The sequence below is a fragment of the Penicillium angulare genome (genome assembly GCF_028827245.1).
Source record: "Penicillium angulare strain IBT 27051 chromosome Unknown utg000007l_segment0_segment0, whole genome shotgun sequence".
Classification (NCBI taxonomy): Eukaryota; Fungi; Ascomycota; class Eurotiomycetes; order Eurotiales; family Aspergillaceae; genus Penicillium; species Penicillium angulare.
Window position 1 is genome coordinate 2,815,195 of NW_026623166.1, and position 22,580 is coordinate 2,837,774.

The 22,580-nt window shown below is 47.0% G+C and overlaps 8 protein-coding genes across 8 annotated transcripts; 4 read left to right on the forward strand and 4 right to left on the reverse strand.

Moving 5' to 3' along the window:
- Nucleotides 1–91: 91 nt before the first annotated feature.
- Nucleotides 92–1,343, forward strand: N7478_010316 (DNA-directed RNA polymerase core subunit RPC40; the record flags this gene model as incomplete). Its single annotated transcript, XM_056926530.1, has 3 exons — nt 92–136; nt 197–301; nt 375–1,343. 3 exons carry the CDS (start codon nt 92–94, stop codon nt 1,341–1,343), a joined length of 1,119 nt encoding a protein of 372 aa, XP_056775900.1.
- Nucleotides 1,344–1,609: 266 nt separating this feature from the next.
- Nucleotides 1,610–3,182, reverse strand: N7478_010317 (NEDD8-activating protein UBA3; the record flags this gene model as incomplete). Its single annotated transcript, XM_056926531.1, has 6 exons — nt 1,610–2,361; nt 2,416–2,712; nt 2,765–2,844; nt 2,912–2,917; nt 2,971–3,072; nt 3,139–3,182. The coding sequence occupies 6 exons, from the start codon at nt 3,180–3,182 to the stop codon at nt 1,610–1,612; spliced, it is 1,281 nt and encodes a 426-aa protein (XP_056775901.1).
- A 314-nt stretch (nt 3,183–3,496) lies between these two features.
- On the forward strand, nt 3,497–6,818 carry N7478_010318 (telomere length regulation TEL2 family protein; the record flags this gene model as incomplete). The annotated part of the gene is made up of 6 exons (XM_056926532.1): nt 3,497–4,379; nt 4,433–4,783; nt 4,834–4,920; nt 4,978–5,494; nt 5,542–6,270; nt 6,338–6,818. 6 exons carry the CDS (start codon nt 3,497–3,499, stop codon nt 6,816–6,818), a joined length of 3,048 nt encoding a protein of 1,015 aa, XP_056775902.1.
- A 292-nt stretch (nt 6,819–7,110) lies between these two features.
- Nucleotides 7,111–8,328, reverse strand: N7478_010319 (uncharacterized protein; the record flags this gene model as incomplete). Its single annotated transcript, XM_056926533.1, has 1 exon — nt 7,111–8,328. One exon carries the CDS (start codon nt 8,326–8,328, stop codon nt 7,111–7,113), a length of 1,218 nt encoding a protein of 405 aa, XP_056775903.1.
- A 499-nt stretch (nt 8,329–8,827) lies between these two features.
- N7478_010320 (Sec1 family protein) lies at nt 8,828–11,135 on the reverse strand (the record flags this gene model as incomplete). Its single annotated transcript, XM_056926534.1, has 4 exons — nt 8,828–10,315; nt 10,370–10,581; nt 10,819–11,014; nt 11,064–11,135. The coding sequence occupies 4 exons, from the start codon at nt 11,133–11,135 to the stop codon at nt 8,828–8,830; spliced, it is 1,968 nt and encodes a 655-aa protein (XP_056775904.1).
- Nucleotides 11,136–11,565: 430 nt separating this feature from the next.
- Nucleotides 11,566–12,925, forward strand: N7478_010321 (putative plasma membrane SNARE protein (Sec9); the record flags this gene model as incomplete). The annotated part of the gene is made up of 2 exons (XM_056926535.1): nt 11,566–12,801; nt 12,866–12,925. 2 exons carry the CDS (start codon nt 11,566–11,568, stop codon nt 12,923–12,925), a joined length of 1,296 nt encoding a protein of 431 aa, XP_056775905.1.
- A 1,717-nt stretch (nt 12,926–14,642) lies between these two features.
- Nucleotides 14,643–15,859, reverse strand: N7478_010322 (C2H2-type zinc finger protein; the record flags this gene model as incomplete). The annotated part of the gene is made up of 3 exons (XM_056926536.1): nt 14,643–14,761; nt 14,852–15,330; nt 15,399–15,859. The coding sequence occupies 3 exons, from the start codon at nt 15,857–15,859 to the stop codon at nt 14,643–14,645; spliced, it is 1,059 nt and encodes a 352-aa protein (XP_056775906.1).
- A 5,675-nt stretch (nt 15,860–21,534) lies between these two features.
- Nucleotides 21,535–21,834, forward strand: N7478_010323 (uncharacterized protein; the record flags this gene model as incomplete). Its single annotated transcript, XM_056926537.1, has 1 exon — nt 21,535–21,834. The coding sequence occupies one exon, from the start codon at nt 21,535–21,537 to the stop codon at nt 21,832–21,834; it is 300 nt and encodes a 99-aa protein (XP_056775907.1).
- Nucleotides 21,835–22,580: the final 746 nt, after the last annotated feature.

Genomic DNA, 22,580 nt, shown 5'->3' on the forward strand with positions numbered 1-22,580 from the left:
GCCCAGAAAATCACCTCAAGAAATTATTCTTATCGCCGATCTGCTAAATTTCAATCTTCAACCTTCACTGTTTCACCCCGCCCTACCCACCATGGCGCCTCTTGTCCCGTCGCAGGAGGAGCTGCAACGTCGCCGTGTAAGCACTATCGTCAATGGATTTTCGCTCTTGTTGAATCAAAAGGCTAACCATTCCTAGATCATCGGCATCAACGCAGAGACTGTCACTAACATTCCTTCCACGGATTTTCCCGGACATTGGCCTGGGGAGTCGCACGGTTGGGCCCTTGATCAATTCAAGCAAGTACGTTACTGAGAACTCATAACCCCCTTCTAGTTGAAGGAATTGGAGCTGTGCTCATAATACCCCACTGCAGGATTTCAAGGTCGAATATCACCGCAATGACCGGTACGAAGCCTCATTCTCCCTCATCGGGCTGGATGCTGCTGTCGCCAATGCCTTCCGCCGAATTCTGATGAACGAAATCCCCACCCTGGCCATCGAGACCGTCTACGTTCATGATAACACCTCCGTTATTCAAGACGAGGTTCTTGCACAGCGTCTCGGTCTCATCCCACTTACCGGTTCTGTGGAAGGAATCAACTGGATGCGCTGGGAGCAGAAGATTCCCGGAGATGATGCTCCGGAAGTTGAGCTTACCGATTTCAATACCGTTGTTGGACAACTCAGTATAGAGTGCACCCAGAACTTTGACGCCGCGAACAATGAGACGGACGCTCGCAAACTTTACCACAATGCCCACGTCTACGCCAAACACCTCAGCTTCGGCCCGGTGGGTCGCCAAAGTGAGTTTTTCGTCGATGACGGTGCCATTCGCCCCGTGCACCCCGACATTCTGATCGCCAAGCTGCGCCCCGGTCAAAGGATCGAAATGGAACTTCACTGTGTCAAGGGTATTGGTGCCGACCACGCCAAGTTCTCTCCTGTTGCTACCGCCTCCTACCGTCTTTTGCCAGATATCAAGATCCTGAGTCCCATTATCGGTGAGGACGCAAAGAAATTCGCCAAGTGCTTTCCCAAGGGCGTCATCGGCCTCGAGCCAATCACTGCACAGGAGGCCGCTAAGGAAAGTGGTTACCAGGGACATACAGGCGAGTTGAAGGCAGTCGTGAAAGATGCTTTCAATGATACCGTTAGCCGCGAGTGTCTGCGCCATGAGGAGTTCAATGGTAAGGTGAAACTGGGTCGTGTGCGTGATCATTTCATCTTCAACGTGGAGAGCACTGGTCAATTTGAGAGCGATACCCTCTTCCTTGAGTCCGTCAAGGTTCTGAAGCTTAAATGCGCCCGGTGGAAGCGGGGTTTGAGTGATCTGATGGCTTAGTGTCATGAAATCATTACTCGTTTATAAAATGCATTTGACTGGCGTTGGCATGTTTTGCTTTGAATTTGTGTGCGCTGTACATTTACGAAAAGTTCGGTCTAGAAGTTGGCTTTATAAGGCCGGAGTCCGGATACCATTGTTGTTAGAACACAGAAGGCTAGTCCCTGTCTTTGAATTCTAATAATTGACTGAAATCATGCGTTGTATTGTAGCATCATAAATAAGCCTCTTCCTTGAAGGCCAGTCGTAGAACAAGTTCAAACCGTTTATCTGAAGTGCAGCCGGAACCGGAAGTCGATAGTGTATGCCGGATCACTAACTGCAATCTCTTGGCCGTTCTCTAAAAGCTCAGAAAGCTTGAGTACTAGATTTGGCCGTGTGTGCTCCTCCAGCTGTGGAGGGAATCGCTGGTAGAGTGTTTTTTCCTCTGTTCGCATGCTTGGCTTCTTCAGTTGGGCTTCGGCCTTCTCGCCGAGGCTGTCTATGAAATCACCCAATGTCATATTTGGATCCACATCCATATTGCGAGCAAGATTACCGCACACGGGGCAATCTGCCTTTTTCTCCGCCTCGAAGGTATATGTGTAAACACCCTCCTCTCCGGCATACATCATGTAGTTCTCGAGGTATGGATTGCATGAGGTTGCAATTTTCAACACCTCAGAAGTCGTTGAGGCTGCAATTACAGCATTAGTTGATGCAATCGCTGGAATAATATTCTTCACCACCCCTTGGGTCATCTGGAAAGTAACGCCGTGGATATGGAATTGCTGGGCTCGCTCGAGAGCGGTATTGTACACCCACGAAATATTCTCCATATCATCGCTGTCAAAAGTATCATCTTTGCGCTTTTCTTGCCAGGCAATCTGGTGAGCCCATTCGATGCAATGTTGAGGCTGACGAGGGATTGTGGCGATAGTACAAAGGGGTACCGCAGGCCGTGGAGCATGCATGTCAAGTTGACATTCGATACATGACGACAGAGTTGGCAGAATCACACGGGCTTGACCCTTGAATCCTTTTTATACAATCAACGTCTGGATCTCGAGACAATTTGGGGGAGGGGGCCTACCTTCGGTACCACCGTCAACTAATGGCTTGAGACTCTCCGGGTTTTCGAGGTCGACCATTCCGATTAGCGTTGAATTGATCCAGCGGCGGGCTTCAATGCTATCAAGGCCACAGATTACTATCTTAAATTGCATGTAGTAATCCTCATCTTTATCCTGAATCTTGCCCACGTATGGAGTGATTTTGACACCTTTGACTCGCTTCTCTACAAAAGCAGCAGCAACTTCTGCTTTGGGCTTTCCGATATCAGCTTGGCGGAACAGGAATTGTCGGTTAAGATTTGAGATATCGATTGTATCTGCGAACTTCTGTCAGTATTCATCCCTTCGAGATGGAGTAGAAGGGCATACCCATATCGATGACATGGATGTCTTTAAATCCTGAAAGCGCGAGATTTTTTAAGATTTCACATCCCAATCCACCAGCTCCGCTGCAATTTCTTTCTTTAGTCCTTGGATCAATCTTGAAGACAAAGTATTCGGAGAATAAACACTAACATCACTCTGTATTCAATATTAGCGGCAGTTGATAGAACAACCAGGTATCATGATCTTACAGAATTTTAGAAGATTCCAATGCATTAATTGTTTCTTCTCCTGGTACCCAATCCTCATCGCTGAAAGGGCCGGGTTTGGATAGAACCTTGTAGAGATGGCTCCTGTACAAATTGTTAGATATCGGTCATGGCAGTAGATAATTACTAATGTGGCAATGTGAGACTGACCATCGCCCTTTCTCATTCAAAGGTACCGCCACAGAAGTAGCCATTTTGGTGATAAATAAGCTTTGTGAGCTACTATCAAGTTGTGGCTCGTCTGTGTTTCGCCGATATGACTAGCTTGAAGCTAGGGACAGCTAGTTGATATCCTGGGACAATCGAATCGGTTCAGGGTGATCGGAGATTTCAAAAGTGTTAAGTATCAGATTACCTTCAAAGGTCTTTCGAATTTCACAATGTGGCACCGTGTAGAGCAAAGTTGTGATGATGGAGGGGAATGGAGATGGATGCAATGCGGCGGTTGATGAGGCAGAGACGGCACGTGACAAGTCCCGCATACAAAAGATATCCGATACCACAATTCATGAACCTATTTACAGGACTGCCTCGACGAGTTCCATCTGCCGCTATGGATGGTCTTCTTACAGCGATTAAGACCGTGAAGCAGGCCTCGGGTCATTCCTTGACAGCGGTTGAGTCAAACGGCCCTCGCCATGCCTTGACAGCTCCCACCCTAGAGCTTAACCAAGACCTGACTGCGAATCAAATCATAGATGTGTTGAAATCTCAACCCTCTCGAGAAGAAGTTTCCACCGTTTTAACTATACTCGATCCATACAGTAAATCAAGGACATTGGATCTTGATATTCGACTCCCTGGTCCAGTATCAGCCCAAATCCTTCAACTTTTAGTAAGCAGCGTCATTCCCAGCCACTGGGCGTCGCTAGTGGGTGATGGCAAAACAACATCAAATACAAAAACGAGGGCGGCCTTACTACGCTGCTTGAGCAGTGTTGCAGGTATTGGCTCTCTAGTGGCCCGACTTCGATCTCTCATTGCATCTGTTCAGGCATCGTCTCAGCAAACCCAAGGGTCCAACAATCAATCCGCTATCTCAGACATTCTTTCGGTATTTGCCACTTTATTGGAGCCGACAGATTTCCTTTATCGCACATATGATGATATACTAGCCCTGAACGACAAAATTGCCAAGCAACGGGTTGCGTGGAATGAAGTTGTGTCTCTTATAGCCTCCGGCAAGGTTGTGTCTACAGCAGCAGAAGCACTCGCGGTGGCTAGTGACGTACCATCGTCTCCAACTCACTGGCTTGCAGATGGACGTCAATATGCTAAATGGCTTGGTACCAATATCTCTCACATGATCTCGAAGCTCGATGTCAATGGCGAAAGCGGTTGGCTTCATGTGGCCTCCTTAACAGAACGGGCCCTCAGTCTGGGTTATTCCTGTAAGCTTCCTAGACACTACACATTCCAGTTGGCCTAATTAACTTCAATCTAGCTTCAATTCTTCCCGAAATATATGTCAAAATTTTCCATGATCAGACTTTTCACCAAAGATTAGCCTTGCTTCTTGACAATCTCAGGTTGTCAGCCCAAGTGAATATCCTCCAACTTATCATTCTGGACTTGCCTGTCAGATATCCATCCATCCGCCAATGTGACTTCCTCAGTGACCCAGAGACGCATCCAGAGATTGTGTCTGCAACTGCAGCCGTGTTGTCGATTATTATTGGCGATCGGTCACATTTCAAAGACGAAATCACAAATTGGCTTACCAAAGGTCGCTTCGCAACGACCTTCCCAACCACCATCGATCGAGCTCTGATAGCAACTTACAACAATAAAGACGGTCGGTTCATTGTATCATTCCTTATATTCATATATACTGACTTTTGGTAGATGCTCTCAAGTCTTTATTAATTCGCAGTCTCGAGAACTTTGCAGATAAATTTGCTATAAATCACAACAGTGATCGTGAACATGATGGTTCGTTATCACTTATATCTGCACTTGCATACAAAATAATACTAAAAAATCAAATAGCCAATGCTCAGGTCATTCTCTTGGTGGCAGCCCGTTTGCACCGACTTGACCCGTCTCAGATTAAGGAGGTCGGCCACTCTGGGGCCTTCTTGTCTTCCATCTCTAATCGGCTTGCTTCTTCTTCGAATAGAGCGCGAATTATGGGCATGATTGTGGGAACGGGTATCTCAGAGCTTATGGAAGAGCCCGGCAACTCGTTGAAATTTGACCTTGAAGAGATGAAGAGTGCAGAAGCTCAGTGGTACCTGAGTCTAGTCCGAGCTAAAGACGAAGTTGGGTCATTTGAGACCTTGAAACATCTTTTGAACCCCGCCGATCTAAATTCTGCTCAAGCTCGAGAAACCCAGAAGCCCAAATCGAAATCTCGCCCTCAAAAGATCGTGGAGGTTGTCAGCGATGATGAGGAAGATGAGTCAGAGGATGAAGATCTCATTCCATATGAGAAGCCTGACGAAGATGTTGATGATGACGATGAGGACCCAACCTTGGTTCAACGAAATAAACCAACCGCACCTGTGTAAGTACGATGGCTATTTGATCCTAAATTCAACTAACAAACTCTAGTTACGTTCGTGATCTAATCACATATCTTCGAGACAATGAGAACGTCGAACGCTATCACCTCGCAATCACGACAGCACCTAGTCTGATCCGTCGCAAAATTGGGTTTGGGACTGAGCTCGCAGAACAAATTGAAGAGCTAGCACTCACAATTGTTGGTCTTCAAAATGACAATAATCATCCGCAGTTCCATGAATGTCGGCTCCAAAGCATGATTACCCTAATTGTCTCACAGCCCCTAAAAATGGGCCGCTGGTTCACAGCCATCTTCTTCGACGGGGATTTATCTCAAGTCCAACGCTCTGCCGTTCTTACAGCACTTGGCCTCGGTGCCCGTGAAGTTGCTGGGAATGGGGAAGAAGATGCAAAGTCACTCAACCTTCCAACCTTGCAGGACACCTCGTTCCCATCTAAACGGCTTTCGCCAGCTTTGGATGCTATGTTCCAGCAAGATTCTAAGGAAAACCGAAATTCCCCCATCGCAACACTCACCAACGAAATGTCAAAAACATCTCTCCAACCGCTGGCGGCTAATGCTGCCGATACAATAACAGGACCCAACGCGCTGAAGGTGCGCACCTTCTCATCTCGGATGGAGGTTGAGAAGAAACGTCAACAACGCGACGCCCAGCGGCGGAAGAACGTTACAAAGGACCTTTACAAGGTTCTCGCAGAGGAATTTTTCTTCCCTCTCATAAGCCGATTCACCGTCGTGATGCTCCAATATTCCTCGTATGTAATATGTTCAAGCTCTCTAAATTTACACCGCCAGCTAACATGTTTGTTTCTTCTCAAACAGTTCATCGATTTCGTCATATAACCCATTCACCGTCCCCCACCTTCTCACTCTCTTCCTTCAGACTCTCTCCCTCATACTCTCTACTTCCGGACCCCACAGCCCCTTCTTACCAGGTCTCACACATGAAACGCTCTCCCTCCTTTTATCATTACATACAAGTCCTATATCGACGGACCCCACGGTCACCGCTGCATTATTGACGTTGTTACTCGCAGCCATAGACTTGAATATAGCTTCAGGCTCAAATGGCGAAGAACGATTAGTTACGGAGTACGCATCTAAGGTCATCGAATTGCGTGAGTGGGCTTCTCAAGTCTTTGATAATACACCTGCTGGGTCGGGTATTGCAAGTTCTACTGCTCCCGTCGACACACAGGATCAAGTGCGAACTTTAGCTGCGGGCATTATGGTTCGGGTTGGAGAAATTACGGAGCGGTACCAGGGACGTCTGATGGGTATTAATTCTGGGTTCCAATACTGAACGATCATCTGCTTGGCCACTAGAGATCTAGATTTGAGTTATAGCAAACCTTGTTGATCCGAATTAGGAAACTGAGGCCTACAACAAAATATATGAATTCCTTCACGATCTATCATATGTCTTCATTTTATTCTGACACCACAATTATCTCAAATTATCTATTCGAAATTCTAGCATTCTTTTCAAGGAACTCACAAAAAAGAGTTTGAAAAAGTGAAAGAGACAGGAAGGCTGAATGATAAAGTCACATGAAGCCATAGGATCTAACTTCCCTCCTCATCCGCCTTTGTGGCTATTCATCCTTGAAAAGCTTCAATATGTCGTCAGTCTTATCTCTCTGAGTCGCCAGCTCCAAAGGCGTTGTTCCATCTGATCTTGATACGTTACGGTCACAACCATGCTGGAGTAAAAGCCGCACCATTTGCTCTGAGGCGTTTCGCACAGCACAAAAGAGTGGCGTTTCTCCATCGTTATTCACAGCGTCCATATCAACGCCTTTCCCAATCAGAATTCTAGCAATATGATCCCTTTGATGAGTAGCAGTCTTATGCAAGGGCGTATTTCCTTGATAATCTTTCGTGTTCGGATCTGCTCCACAATCAAGAAGTATCTGTACAGCAAAGTCACGATTGTAGAGACAACAAATACTGAGCGCGGTACGTCCAGCATTGTCTCTTATTTCAATGTCTGCACCGCTTTCGACGAGACGTTTCACAAAGTGGCGGCGCTCATTCATGGCCGGGTTGTATAACGGAGGGAACCCTGATCCATCATACGCGTTTGGATCGGCGCCCCTTTCAAGCAGACCTTCGAATATTTCAGCATTTTCTAGACGAACTGCCTCGGCCAGTGCTCTTCCGGAATCGGCGTCTCCCTGGAATTTTGCATTGTGATCCATCAAAAGCCACAACGTGGCACTCTGCCCTTTATATAAAGCGTGAAACAAAGGGGTGTTTCCGTCGGAATCCTCTGCTTCGATATTTGCTCCATTCTCAAGAAGTAACTTGACTATCGCAGCTTGACCAAAATACGCTGCGACATGAAGTGGGGTGTTGTATCGAGAAAAACTGCTGATGGAATTGTTCGACTCAAGATAAGCCCCGTTCTGCAATAGGAGCTTTCCAATTCCTTCATGGCCTGATTTCGCCGCTATACACAGCGGGGTCTTGTCGAGTCTCTTACAATCGACGCCAGCTCCATACTTGAGTAGCAGCAATACCATAGCTTCGTTTTCATCTTCAACAGCCTGGTGCAGTGGCTCTCGGTCCCAGTCGAGGAGCTCCTCCACGCCATTGCGCAAGGCGTAGTGTGCAGTCTGTGGCTGATTATTCTGGACTGCCCATAGTAATGCTGAGCCTGTGAAAAATTTCGCGTTCACAGAGTAAAGATATGCATTCAAAATTGAGTAAAGACGTCGATTACTTTGAAGCAAGGCATTGATGTCTGCTTGTGACTCGAGGTGTTGTCCGATGGCATCCAGAATTTCGGTCGGAAAGTCGAGTAGATACATGATAGGAGAATGCCAAACCGAGAAACAAGCGTTTCACTAACCTTGTCCGAAAAGCAAAGAAGATATGGTATGGATCAGGGAGGCTGTGAGGTTTGGGGCGTCAGCCTCATTGCCCCACTTTTGGTGGACAGCAGCTTGCTTTAAATGCTCGGGCGAGTTAGCTGCCTGTTACCTGCATCTGAGCTTGGCATTAGGTACCGATTTTATTGTCACTGAATGTCTGGTTGGAAAGTGGAAGCCTAAGAAAATCACCATGAAGATGACGATATTGATAGGCGCTAACCATGATGCTGGCATTTGAAAAAAAGGTCGTACTCATTATAAAGAAATATTCCCAGTTTCAGCCCAGTGGCAGCGTTCTAGTTTGGAGAAGTAGATGTCACTTAACTTTCATCTTGAAAATGGGCAATGGTATCATTGGAATGAAAACTATTCAGGGAAGAGAACGCTAGATCTATGATATCGAGACTGAAGGTAGGAAGGAACCTTGGAATGGATGCTACTCCGCGTTTGCGAAGCTTTTCTTCTCAATGGCAGCGTCCATCATACGATCACCACTAACAATGCCAGTTGTACAAATAATAATCTTACGGCGTGGTGCTTCCTGGGCCGCGACGAACCGTAACGCAGCAATCTCTGTGAATGTGATACCACCCAAGAAGTAAACGTAAACAGTCTTGGTGGCATTATTGCCGCTCAAAGTTTGACGGGCGCGCACAGCCTTATCATCGCCCTTTTGGACGATGCTGAATGTGGATCCGCGGGCACTCTTGACAACGTCCTCAAAGCCGAGCCACCCAGGAGACCCCGTGCTAGCAGTATTTGCCGATGCGGCGGGAGTACCGCCTTTGATGAGGGATGTGATGTATGACTTTTGCAAGACACATTGGACTAGTCGCACGCTGAGTGGGGCAAATCCACTGTAAACGTATGAGATATCTTCAGGTTCCTTCTCACTGACTTCCTCGATAACCAGACGCAGGCTCTTTCGTAAATACCCGTAGTTGGTTTTTGTCCCGGTATGTCCACTTGTAGGTAGAAGCATGGTCGTTGCAGACGATCGAGGTTGAAGAAGTTCCATTTTCTCCAGAGCCCAGAAGGTAAGGATGTGTTGGTGGCCGTAAGCTTGAATCACTTGACGTTTGAAGTTTTCCAAGTCCTTGGGACGAAGGCCACCGGCCATGCATGATTCTAGACACAGCAGTCGGAGCACATTCTTCAGAGGAGCATCGCGGGCGATGAGCTCTTCGATAGTTTCATGTTGATTTATGGGGTCGACGCCAGCGGCATTGCTCTGTTGCACGTCTAAGATCTTTCGGAAGGTCTCGGACCGAGTGAGACGCATGATTTCTTCAGCGAGATTGGTATGAGTCCGCAGAGACTGGTGCTCCAACTGGTAGGCGGGCAATTTGTTGACGAAATCTCGGAGCTCGGTGGTTGTCTTCGCACTGTGGCGGGTTTCGTATTCAGTCTCCAAACGACGAGCCACCTTGTTCAGAATGTCGCCGACAATAGCAAAGTTTGCATCTCGCAACTGATTGAACAGCTGATCAGAGGCATCAAGCTGAATCTTCCTCTTCAGCCCTTGTTTGGCCTGCTGTGGCGACTTAGATGACTCTTGGGTCTGTGGCCCAGATGGCTGTCCAACAATGCTGGTATCAATCTCAGCTTGGTTGTTCTTGATGCCCACATATTCGTCAATCAAACCCTCATATGTGAGCTGCGTCAAGAGCGGAGTACCAAAGTCGACATCACGATCGATAATAATGAGACTCTCGGTATCAGCGCTGGGGAGTAGCCCTCGCGCCGAAGGGTCTGCCAACCCGGAACTCTCCTCCGCATCAATTTCTTTCCGCATACGCAGTAGCAGATCAGCTAGGCGGCGCGCATTGTCACCTTTACCGACAATTCGAGGAAAATAGCCATGTCGCTGTTGAAGTCCCATCAAAGCTTTGGCAGATTGGAATATGCAGCCAGGATCTTTGTGCTATAATCATTGTCAGTTTTGATCGAATTATGTGTTCGATAGAAATCCACTTACCAGGTACAGATCACCAAAGGCGTCATCTAGCTCAAGAGATAAAATATCTTGCTCGAGAGGCAAGAAATGCAATGGAAACTCGGCGATATTGACATCACCAATGATACCAGCCTCTTCCAAGACCGCGTTACTCACGAGAGTTCGCCTTGGAGTCAAAAAGATAGAGAACTCATGTTCTACATTCCCATTATTCTGTAAGCGTTTGATCTGTTCTAAAGAAATGTTAGCCCAATCTGATGACTCCCGATCGACAACTCTTTGGAATGAAAGCCAAATGAATGAGCTCTGTTTGTAATCTCGGGAGTTTCTAAAAGAAAGACCACGCAGAGTAGGTTTAATCTGCGTAAGTCTGATGATGTCCCAAAATAGTACATTGATTGAGGTAACAGGAAAACAGAACCAAAAGAGGAAAACATGAAGCTCAACATGGAAAAATCGTCATAACTTACGCGCCACAGTGCGCATATGCTGTGCCTTCTCGCCCCGAACGAGAAATACGACATTTCGCTGCGACGAATCTATGTTTGCATTTTCCAGCAGAAACACTCGATCTACGCCATATTCCTGTAGGACGGAGAACTTAATGAACAGGCTCACTGGACCAGCCAGCTCCTGACTGACGACGAGGTTCTTCTTGCCCCGAGCCTACACGCCATTAGAACAGGCAGAAGGGCGTAGAGAAGGTGATACTCACGCCCTCCAGCAGGGCTAGCAGATCCCTGCGGGCCTTGTCTCCGCAATAGTCGGCATCTCCCAGTGGTGCCATCGCTGGAAAGAGAAAAAAAGAAAAGGAGGCTGTGGTTAACAGGCAACCGGATCAAACACACCCAAAAATAACGCGGGGATGGCTATGTTGCCGCTTCGGGTTTAGTAGCGGTGACTAAGATTGATCGCCTGTATTGGTATTGTCCCAGACCCTAGATCGCCACCACCACCTCAGCTATTAGCTTGCGTGTACTGTGGTAAATACCATACCTAAAAGTTACAAGTTGGTCTGGCCTTCAAGCTCCCCTGACACACTGGGCTCTTAACTTTTGTGATTCTCTGTTTCATTCTCAAACTCCTATTTCTCCTTTAATCTCTTATTCTGTCCTCTGACTTTACCTTCTCACCTTTCAGAAGCCTTGAATAATTACCTTGACATTCAAAACAACTTTCTTTCATCTCGCCAAGAAATCACATCCCCCGCCATCGCAATGGGCCTCTTCAAGAAATCCGATAAAGACGGCGACGGCGACGACAACCGTCGTGCCCTCTTCGGCTCCCGCAATAAGAACAAGAGCCCAGCCCAGAACTCGAACCCATATGCGCAGCCCATTCCCCAAGACCCTTACACCAAGGCCAAGATAAATGCCGGTGTGGCCCCAATGCCAGACCAGCCGTCAGGCAACTCCCCCCACACCATCCCATCCGATAACAAGTATTCCGGCTACACGCCCAATGCCTACGGTAACCAAGGCGGATACGGCAGCAATCGATTTGGCAGCCCCAACACCGGCTCTGGCTCTGGCTCCGGAAGCGGATCCCGATATGGAGCCGGCGGCTACGGTGGACTAGGTGGTTCAGACCCCAATGACCCCGCCGCTGGCGACAACGCACGCAACGAGCTATTTGGCAGTCGGGCGCAATCGAATGCCGGCGGAGGAGCTCCACCCCCTTATAGTCCTGGCAGCGGGCAGAGTGGACAAAGTGGACAACAGGTCGGACAGCCTGGCTACGGTGGCGGAAACTCTTACGGTGGCGGAAGCAACGAATACAGCATGGCGAAGTTCGAAGACCGACAGTTGACAGCGGAGGAAGAGGAGGAGGAAGCAGTGCAGACGACTAAGCAAGAAATGCGCCACGTTAAGCAGGGAGATGTTTCGTCCACGCGGAATGCTCTCCGTGTTGCGGCGCAGGCTGAGGAGACGGGTCGAACTACATTGGCTCGTCTCGGTGCTCAGGGTGAACTTGTTCATGGAGCCGAGCAGAGCTTGGACATGGCGACTGTTGAAGGTCGTTTGGCTGAGGAGAAGGCTCGAGAGCTAAAAACGCTGAACAAGAGCATGTTTGCAGTTCATGTGTCGAACCCATTTACTAGTGCGTCGCGTCGTCGTGATCGTGATGAGAAGGTCCTCAATACGCATCGTGCGGAGCGTGATGCTCGTGAGGGTACTCGAGCAGAAGCTTTCCAGACGAATACGCGAATGGATCGCATGTTCCGTGATATTGATCGTGAGGCTGGCAAGCAAGGGAAGCCAAAGAAGGCCAGCGTCACCGAGCGTGCTAAGTACCAGTTCGAGGCCGATAGTGAAGACGAGGCTATGGAGGATGAAATTGAGCAAAACTTGGACCTTCTTAGCGGTGCCGCCGGTCGGCTTAATGGTCTGGCTAAGGCCACTGGTAAGGAGCTTGATGAGCAGAACCGACACTTGGAGCGTATCACAGGCAAGGTGAGTTTTACTATGACCATCCCACGAATTATCTCTAATGTCCGATACTAACTTTTTACATCAGAGCGACTTCGTCGACGACCAACTTGCTGCGAACAGGGCCAAATTGGACCGTATTCGTTAAATCTCCACACCATTACTGCTGGAGCTGGTGTATGCCTGGTGCTGTGCAGCTCGGTATCGATTGATACTTGTTTATTCCCTCATTTCCACCAAATCACTTTCTCTCATTGCGAACACTCATCACAAATTACGGCGTTCTGAGCTGACTTATTGGTCCGGCTTTCTCTTTTGCTGCATTCTTTGCCCTGGTGACAGGGTTTCGAAACGGACTATTTAGACTATGGATTTAGTATCATAATTTTATCCCCTTCTTGTGTATGCTTTTAAATCTTCAGATGTGTCCATTGGCATAACGGAATGGCCATTCCTTTAGTCCATATCTATAGTTCATCTCCACTATTCATGGGTGTAGATCACTATCCAGCTTACGAGCGTACTAGTTACCTTGGGGGATCAGGCCACAAGGCATCATCACGAAGTTCACCAGTTAGCGGGTGCCTATCAACTTCCGTATACATACAACTCCTATTAATATTTATCCGATTGTCAAGTCAAAATTGAAGATGAAACGAAAATACATGATATGACGAGTCAATTGAGACTGTAAAACGCCAAGCGATATAGATGTTATATTTGAAACTAAGCTGATGCTGCACAACTCTTTCCACCTATCAAGGTTGTTCGGCCTGTACCTTACAACTTAAACCGTAGTAAGGAACAAGCCAAGCAACACCAAAGGACGAGAGTACAACACGAACCACTATAGTGAGACGAAGATACAATAGACAGTTTACACACAAAGATAAAAGTATTTTGAAAAGTTTGATTTGAGCGCTTGATTGTTGATTAGACAATATCTTTACTAGAGCGACTGCAATGAAGTACACCCGGGGCCCAAAATCGCGCTCCAGCCCACAGGATTCACCGAATAAGAACAAAGGAGAGACAAGAAAATATAAAAGGGTGAAAACAATTTCGCACCAATGCCACGGGTATCAGATCCAACACCAGCCCAAGATCGAAAAGCAAAGACCCGGTGGAAACAGAGGGCGGCCCTAACAAAGAAGACAAAAGCCAACCGGAAAGAGGGTAAAAGAAAAAAGAAGAAAAGAAAAAGAATTGGATCCAAGTCCACGATAACAGATCTAACACATGCAAATGAAATAGATGCAAGGTAGAGAATAGAAGATTAAGAAAGCCTGCTGTGCAGGGAAAGGGCGCAAAAAATAAACTGCCCAATGTGAAAAAGAAAAGAAAAAACGCATTGAACCTTCACAAACCCTTGGTATCAGAAAAAAAAAACGTGACTCCCAGGTCTAGCGAAAGAATAGAAAAGAAACAACCAGGAACGCAAACCAGCCGGTACCTCTATGGTCATGACGTGCAGTAAGATAAGAAAAGCGTCAAAAAAGGCTGTCCCCCGTGCCCTTTTAGTGTATCCTGAACCCGAATCAGATCGTCCACAGGCTATACATATATTAGAACCCCAACGCCCTAATCGGGAGATGAATCCAGAAATGTAGCGTGATATAAGAAATAGGTAAAGGGGGTTATCCCAAATTGTTGTACAAAGTAGGCACGAGCAAATTAATCCAGATCTAATAAATGATCATAGACAACTCGGCCAGGACATAGGACAGTTCTGTGGCGATGGATTTGGGATGGATCACTGGCGCGAAATGATATACGCCGGGCGGATGGGAGAGAGTGCTCAAATGGTTTCATGGTCCATTTGAGGAGAAGAGAAATTCGTGGCGTGATATTCGAGTTGGAATAATTTACTCGTCTTCGTCGGCGGAGCCGGTGTCTTTCTCGCCCTTGTGGACCTTCTTGTGTCGGCGCAAGTTTGAGACCACTGAGAAGTGGCGCCCACATCCTGCAACATCACAGGCAAATGCTGAATTCCTTGTTAGCTGAATGGTCCCTTTTTTTTCGCCTGTTTTCGCGCTGTGAAGTCGACTTTTTGCGTAGTTCTGATTTGACTTACGTTTTTCGCCAGTGTGACTGTACATATGTGTCTGCAATGAAGAGGGACGGGTGAAGCGCTTGTCGCAGACCTTGCACTTGTGCTTCTTTTGGGTGTTTGAAGGCATCTTGGAGCTGAACTGGCTCATCATGGACTGAGGACCAGGAGGCGCGCTTCCAGCTAGAAGGCTTGTGGGCCTTGGGAGTGTGCGCGATTCATAGGATTCAGAGGTTGTTGAGCTGTAATCAGTCACGGAAGAATCCACAGAGCCTACTGAGGCACTGTAGTAGGGGTAGTTTCCACCCGAGGAAATTGAGGAGGCGGAGGAATGAGTTGAGGGGAAACCATAGGAATCTGTCGAGCCGCGCCCACCGCGAGGGCCATAAATGTTACGGGGGGTAAGATCCTGGCTGAGCGCCACCATTCCTCGACTGGCATCCAGCGCGTCACCAAATGTGGGAGCAGCTGCTTGGGGTTGAGTAGAGCCCACGCGAGCATCTCTGTAAATTTCACGCGTTAGAATTTCTGTGTTTTTTGCAGGGTTCTTTCGCAATGGATTCAAACTTACGTGTGAGACATGCGACGAGCATCTTGGGATTGAGCAGGGTGAATTGGAGCGTAGCTGACGGGGTAGGAGCTGGTAGGAGCGAAGCTGCTCATGGGGGGAGCGGTTGTGTAGGATGAAGGCTGCTCGAAAGTAGTGCGAGGCACCTCATGTTGCATAGCCATGACCTCTGGGCCGTAGCCGGAGGGTGTGTAGTTGCTGGCTGGCACCATTGAGGGCGCGGATACAGGGATGCTTGGGTATGGCATGGACATGGGTGCGGTTCGACCAACTTCCTCCTTCACGGAGCTAATTGGTAGAGCAGCACCATTACCCATGGCAGTCGCGTATACAGGGGGAGTCGAGTGGGAGGATGTGTGTGCAGCAGCCCAAGGGTCTGTGAATTGTGGTGGAGTGTGGTGGTAGACATTGTCGAAGCTCATGCCGCCATACGGGCGGTTCTGGTTTTCAATAACCATCGTCATGGAGGATAGGATCGCGAAGAGTCGCGAAAGGGATATAGGGTATATGCGAAAGGATCAAGATGTTTTATTCGTCTTGTCGAAAGGGCCCCAAGGAATATGGCGAGGGGTAGCAGGGTTGAGGCTTGAAGATGTGTAGATCGAGTGGTGTTGATCCGGGGGAGAATGCAGAGTTGAAGAAGAGATGAACACGAAGATCAGATTAATTTTGGGAACTTTTTTTTTAATAAAAAAAAATTTAAAAAGCCCGAGGACGAAGAGGGAAGAGATAGAAACAGTCTGGGGAAGGGGATCGGCGAAGCTTAAGAAGGGACAAACAATAAGTATAAGATGTGAGGCACGATACACTCCAGAGCCACTGACGTCCCTCGTCCCTCGGGGACGGTTGCAGATCGTTTGGGAAATAATACCAGTGATTTTATTTATTTTAATTTTAAAATCATTATTTTTATTTATCCATTTTTTATTTATTTTTTGAGGATTTGAATTTCGGGTTCCATCATCTCCATAATCTCAAATAAATGGCTTTTTTGAATTTTTATTTCTTTTTAATATTATTTTCTTCCCTTATTTTATCTTGCAGGATTGGACGCATTGCTTTAGTGCGCGAAGTGGACTAACAACGGGAACCAGTTCCTCGGACCCTCTCTCTAAGAAATTTAAGAGGGTTTTAAGAGGTGTGTAGGTGTAAGTGATGACGGTGATGTACGGAGTAGATGATGTAGCTAATGCCGGCAGTACATTGGGGAGATTTGCTCTATAGCATGACATACAGGAAGTGCCAATGTTCGGAATTTTAGTATAGATCCTAGACTCTAGTACTACCTTAAAAGAAAGAGGGTTAAGACTGGTCGACTGATTAGGCTGAGGAATGGAAGATCTAGAGAATCTCCCCCCATTAAACGCGCCGCAAGAATGTGCCGTATGGACAAACCGAGAGGCAAAAAGCGCGACTCCGGGATCGGACAGCGTACCTGGGAACCACGATTGTTCGAGAAAACTTGCATTTGAAATAAATTTAAAATAATTTAGAATAAAATTAAATTATAGGAGATGAGAAATTAACAACTTGAACCATAGGAATTTAAAATTAAAGAAACGACTATACCAGAGAATCAAAAAGGGGAGACCACAAAAATCATGGGACCCAAAAAGCAGTGATCTCAGAGCTCGAATACCAACAACCTCGAACAACGGAAAGGCAAAAAGGGGAGAGCAAAGCAGCAAGTGGAGGGAGGCAGTGTTTCCGATGGAGCGCACGGCGTAGGGGAATGTCCCGCACAGACTAACAGCCCTGGAGCCGCTGAATGGTCCACCTGTGCCGTGTCTGAGAAGGCGCTAGGCAAGATTAAGCACTAAGAAAAAAAGAAAGAAAAATGTGGAAAAATGGAAAATTCAAGAAATTGAGGAAATCAATAGATAGAGAGGTTTGGGATTTTTTATTCAATTTTTTCCTAATTAACCCAGGGAAAATAAAGGGGACGCCAAGAAATAAACTCACGATGCAGCGACCAAGGTTCGCCCTGACTGTGGTGTTTCAAGGTAGCGGGGAAAGACGAAGAGGGCAGATCCCAGCCATACGTCAAAGGGTATACCCGTTCCGGGGCTCTTGGTCTCTGGTGAGTCTCTCACTTGAAACAGCGTGTCCAGGTCAATTGATTTGGAGTCATGAATCTTATCCTATACACGGCTACATACTATTATACTGTGATACTTTCTTTTTTTTGATTTTTCGGGATCTTTACTCACGGTCCTGAATAAATCCAAAGTGATAAATAGAATCAAAATCAAAAATCACACTGACTTTACCAGTCCCAAAGCCTAAAGGTAGGAGCGCACGATGCATTGAAGGTTGAACCCCTTCTCGGGTTAGGGTTGACTATTGGGCCATGGCTCTCGCCCAAACCCAAATGTGGGAGGGGCCCACGGGGACAACTTTGGGCCCAGCATGATTGGTTCAGAGGGGACCCTCTTAGGAGGCAAAGAATTGTTACTGGAGGTGGGGGGGGGGGGGAAATGGGAAGCCCAAAAGAGAAGAAATAACATTTAAAAACATTCAAATCAGAGTAAAAAAGGAAACTATGACGATGCCCTCTCCCACCCCCCTCCCAGCCATACTAGACGGAGTATGTGGGAGAAAGAATCACTAGGGGGGGGGGACTTTGACACGGCCCAGGGTTGGTTTAGCGTGGGGAAGACCTTACTTCATCAATGCTGAGATTGAATAAAATAAAATAAAATAATTTCAGTAAAAAAAAAAGAAAAAAGGAAAAAAAAAAAAAGGTAATATTCAACCACATTATTTCTTTGCTACACGCTATCTTCTTTGCCGAATTATCGAATCAATAGCTTGTACATTATTGACGCCTGCATTCTGATCCGCTTCCTCATTCTCTTTGCACGTCTCACGTCTTTGACGGGTTACAGTTACGGGAAAGGGTGTTCAGGAATTCTTTTTCTATTGGGCTATTTCTCTTTCAAAAATGCGCATGACGACGACTAATGGATACAGTAAACCCACACTCTTTTTTTTTCTCTCCGTCAAACACTGCTTTAAATGTATTTCCCTGCAGTGGTGAAAAGGAAGAGATATTCTAGCCTTACCTCATCACGACCCATCATTGTGTGGAGGGATGTACGATGCGCCGACCGAGCTCCACATCAGAAAGGTCGGGTTTACTCTGGCCCACCTTGGAGAGTAACAGAGGGGGTAGATCCCCATCTGCATCTATAATATACAATCATGTACTTCGTTGCACCATGGCTGATATTACCATGGAGAGGGGCAAGGGTTGTACACGGTGTAGAAGCTAAAAAAGGACTTTTGTCGGATGTGATGACGGAATGCCGGGTTTTTCTCCTACAATTTGAACCTACCATTTGGCCAGAGAGAAAGAGAGGGAGGGGCCATGCGAGCTGTATCACTCTCTTTCCAGGGCCTCTCAGTAACCTTCATAGAGGGGGTGTGGACAGCAGAAGTCCGAGGGGGATCAGATAAATCCCCGTGCGACGGGGGAAGAGGAAACAAGTCCGGCGACAGCGAATCAATCCGAAATCTCGTATTTCACCACATAGGTCTCCTTTGCCTCAGAGCTGCAAGCCATGGCCACCGTGTCTCCTCTCTCTCCCGCCTCACAGGCTCGGAATAAGAGAGGGGAGAGGGGGCCAGCTGAACACCGACGTCAGAGGACGGACCAGCACATCCCGCCATGGAGACATTAGCGGCGCGGCTCCTGCAATAGCGCGGCAGATGTGACTTTTGGGCTTTGAATCCGATACATCACACATACCCTTGAAGGATCGAGTGCCGTACAACAAAATCTTTCTCCCTGACGAATGTAGAAACTATTGTATACTCTAAAAATCCACTTATGGTGGAGAACTAAAGCACCCCGTGGCGACGGAATATTATCTATTACCTATTCTACACTATTACTACCCGAAAGAGATGAAGGTCCGAAGACATCCAAATCCTCCTCCCCCTTCCCCTCTCTTCAAGCTTCGTGATCACAAGGATCTGAGGTAATATGAAGGAGCCGAGGAAGGCTAAAGAACCTCCCTTTCCCCGAAATTAACTTTAAACCATACCCTTTCTAATCGCGTGGTTCTTCACAAAAGCAGAAAAGGGAAAGAAAATTTTGGAAATTGAAATGAAATGAACGCCCAAACTGCGGTAATAGTTCTCTTAGACAAATGTGGATTTGGACGGGCTATCCAACCAGTCCATGCGGGAACATATCCCGTACTCCGTACGTATAACTCGAGAAACTCGAGAACCAACCAATTCCGCCATCTTCAAGCCCCGTAGATGATCACAGGAGCAGCCACCGCCACGGAGTGGAGAGCTATCGGAAATCGCCCTGATGCCGGAACCATGGACCTCAACTCAAATCATCTGGAGGTTTGTGAGTTTTCTCTTTGGTTATGTTGCCGAATCACCATTGGCCTCTCCGCATCCGCGTTCGCCCAACACAACGCCACGGGCTTTCCACGGTCGCCTTGGTTTCCAGAAAAGCAAACAAGAAAGGATAAAAACCCAATCTCCAAAAAAGTTCAAGTTCACAAACTGGAACACAGTAACCAGGGAATAGCCGAATGCGGAAAGTCTAAGATTTACCCATGGGTCGAACAGTTGTTCCTCGATCACAACCGTGGGTCTCTCCATCGTACGCCAAACATATACTACCGCCCATACTAGTAGCAAGCCAGCATTGAGTTGGAGTAAACTATTGATATATGGTCGGGTTACTCCAATGCACTCGAACCAAACATGTAGCTCGATTTCCAAGGTTAATCTCTCAGGAACTCTTATTTTGTTCCCGAACAATCTTGAACCAGATTTTAATATTAGGATCATCTCTATAGTAGTTTTGGAGAGGGGGCTGTGTATACAATATCTCATTTCCCATTCAACTGTTCCCACTCGGAGTAGTTCTCCATTCAAGTACTAGTTTTGCCCATTACGGGAATTCGATCTCCTCTTTCCCGTTATGAAAACCAAAAATTGAATAAGAAATGAGAAAAGAGAAACAGAGACCACAAAAAAAGCCATTAGGGTCTGGCCGAGTCCCGCCAATGGAGCCGATTGATGAATCTAGACTGATAAGTCGGGTTGGAGCGCCGCACCGCGCTTGGGCACATCAGGTACCGATACTTGGGGATTGTTGTGCCCCCATACTGACCCGTTCTCTTCGTGGCTTTCGTCAATGCGCGAACTGAGAAAAACAAGCACCACCCTTTCAGCCATCCCGTGTCTGGCCCACCCGAGATTCACCGGCAGGACTTTACTAGATGGATTGCATCAGGGGGTTACTTGTTTTCTCAGTGTTCGTGGTAGAATATGGAAGGAGGCAAATTAGGTTATGGATTGCGCTGCATTTTTCATTTCTTTCGGGCGGAGCAGGCAAATAGTCTTGACCTCTGCCCCGTTTCACATCTCGTACCCTATATTGTATGGATACACATAGTACGTACTTACGAAGCCTGGTATATCTCAAACAATGACATCGATGCATACTGTATTCTCCTCCCATGTACAGTATAAACTTAAATATGCAAGCTGGCTAAGCTGGTCTGAGATGCGACCGTTAAGAGGGGCCATCCATACCCATGGGTTACACGGAGAGAGCCGGATAGACAGGGTAAAGGGGAAGATCGGACGTCAATCCACAAAGCATAGTTGATGTCTCAGGTTATTTTATTTTATTTTACTTGTTTTCTGGGCCTTTTTGGCCTTCACGCCACTCCACTTTCCATCATAGAACATTTCAAATGAACAGAGCGAAAAAACCAAAGTACTACAGTCTGTAGGTCGAGAGGTCCATGCTAAACACGGGAGATGTGGAGCATCGTCAGCTAATTCTATTACCATGTCAAAATCAAATCAAATCAAATCAAGAGTACTCCGTCAAAAAATGAATAAAACAATAATTTCTAAACCCAACTCTCTCCCTCACACTCACACAAAAGACGTGTTGACCGCTTTTCTTCGCACTTACCCCAGAAAGGAACAGCGCCAGACCGTAACACGGCTCACCCATTTTATGACGCGTCTCGAAATCAAGCACACACACCCTATCCCCCACCCCAAAGAGGTAAGACTGCCCAGCACGACGGGATCCCGGCTTTCAATCTCACAGAAAAGTCTTGAGTTTCCGAGAAACCCGCTGAAAAAAAAAATGACTCCCCTAGCTCCAAACGGCGGTCAGCTTCATATGCCTTCGAGCACACCCCTCTCTTACGCTGAAATATCGGAGAAATATTACTTATACTTACCAGATACATCTGGAGAGTGCGGGTCACCCCGGATGGGGACTCGTGCAGAAGACAAATACAAGACTCAGGATGAATCTACTCTGAGTCGAATGCATCTTGCTTTCGAGGGAACTGACCATGAACACCTTGACTATCATTATCGTGTCCACGATCTTCTTCACGTCATGATGTTGATCATTTTCAGCATCGTCATAGCCCTATGAGCTCAATACAGTAGTAATCTTAAGTGCCGCGTCGGGCCAAATCAGTGACCCACCAAATCATCTAGTCGTTTATAGTAGTGTACTCCGTACGGAGGTATCATGATGTACATATGACCCCGGAGTAACGGAGAGCCCGGTATCCAAAGGATGCAGCTATATAAGCACAATATGCCTCATCTGCAAGCCGATACACAATTTATCAAGTGGTCTATTGTGCATGGAGTCATGGAAATAAAGTTTTACCCTTTTCCCTGTCTTAAGGAAAAGGATTTCACATTGCATCGAGGATTATGTGATAGCTTTTTTTTTTTTTGCTTTGTTGTACTGTATTCCGTGTATACCCCGTAGCTACCGAGTACAGGGTACTCCATAGTCACTAGTTTTACAACCACTAGTTAAAAGATTAGTGGGTGGGGACAGCACAATCTCACCAGACGGACAGTACAAAACAGAAACAGGGCATCTGTCATCTGCACGGGGCTCCGATCTTGGCGGTGCCCACACGGCAGATCGTCAAAAAGATTATCCTCTAAATTCTAAGGTTGACTTTCGTCTCATGTGCGGCGCACATCACCGTTCGGACTTAATTCATGAGTCTGATGACCGACGTTGCATCTGAGATTGAACTTGGCATCATTTATATGGAGAAGCAAGATACAAGGTTCAGAAGAAGCTGCATAATCAGACGCGTAAAGCAAAACAGATCGAGATTTGTTGCTATACATAGAAATTAAAGCACAAATGAG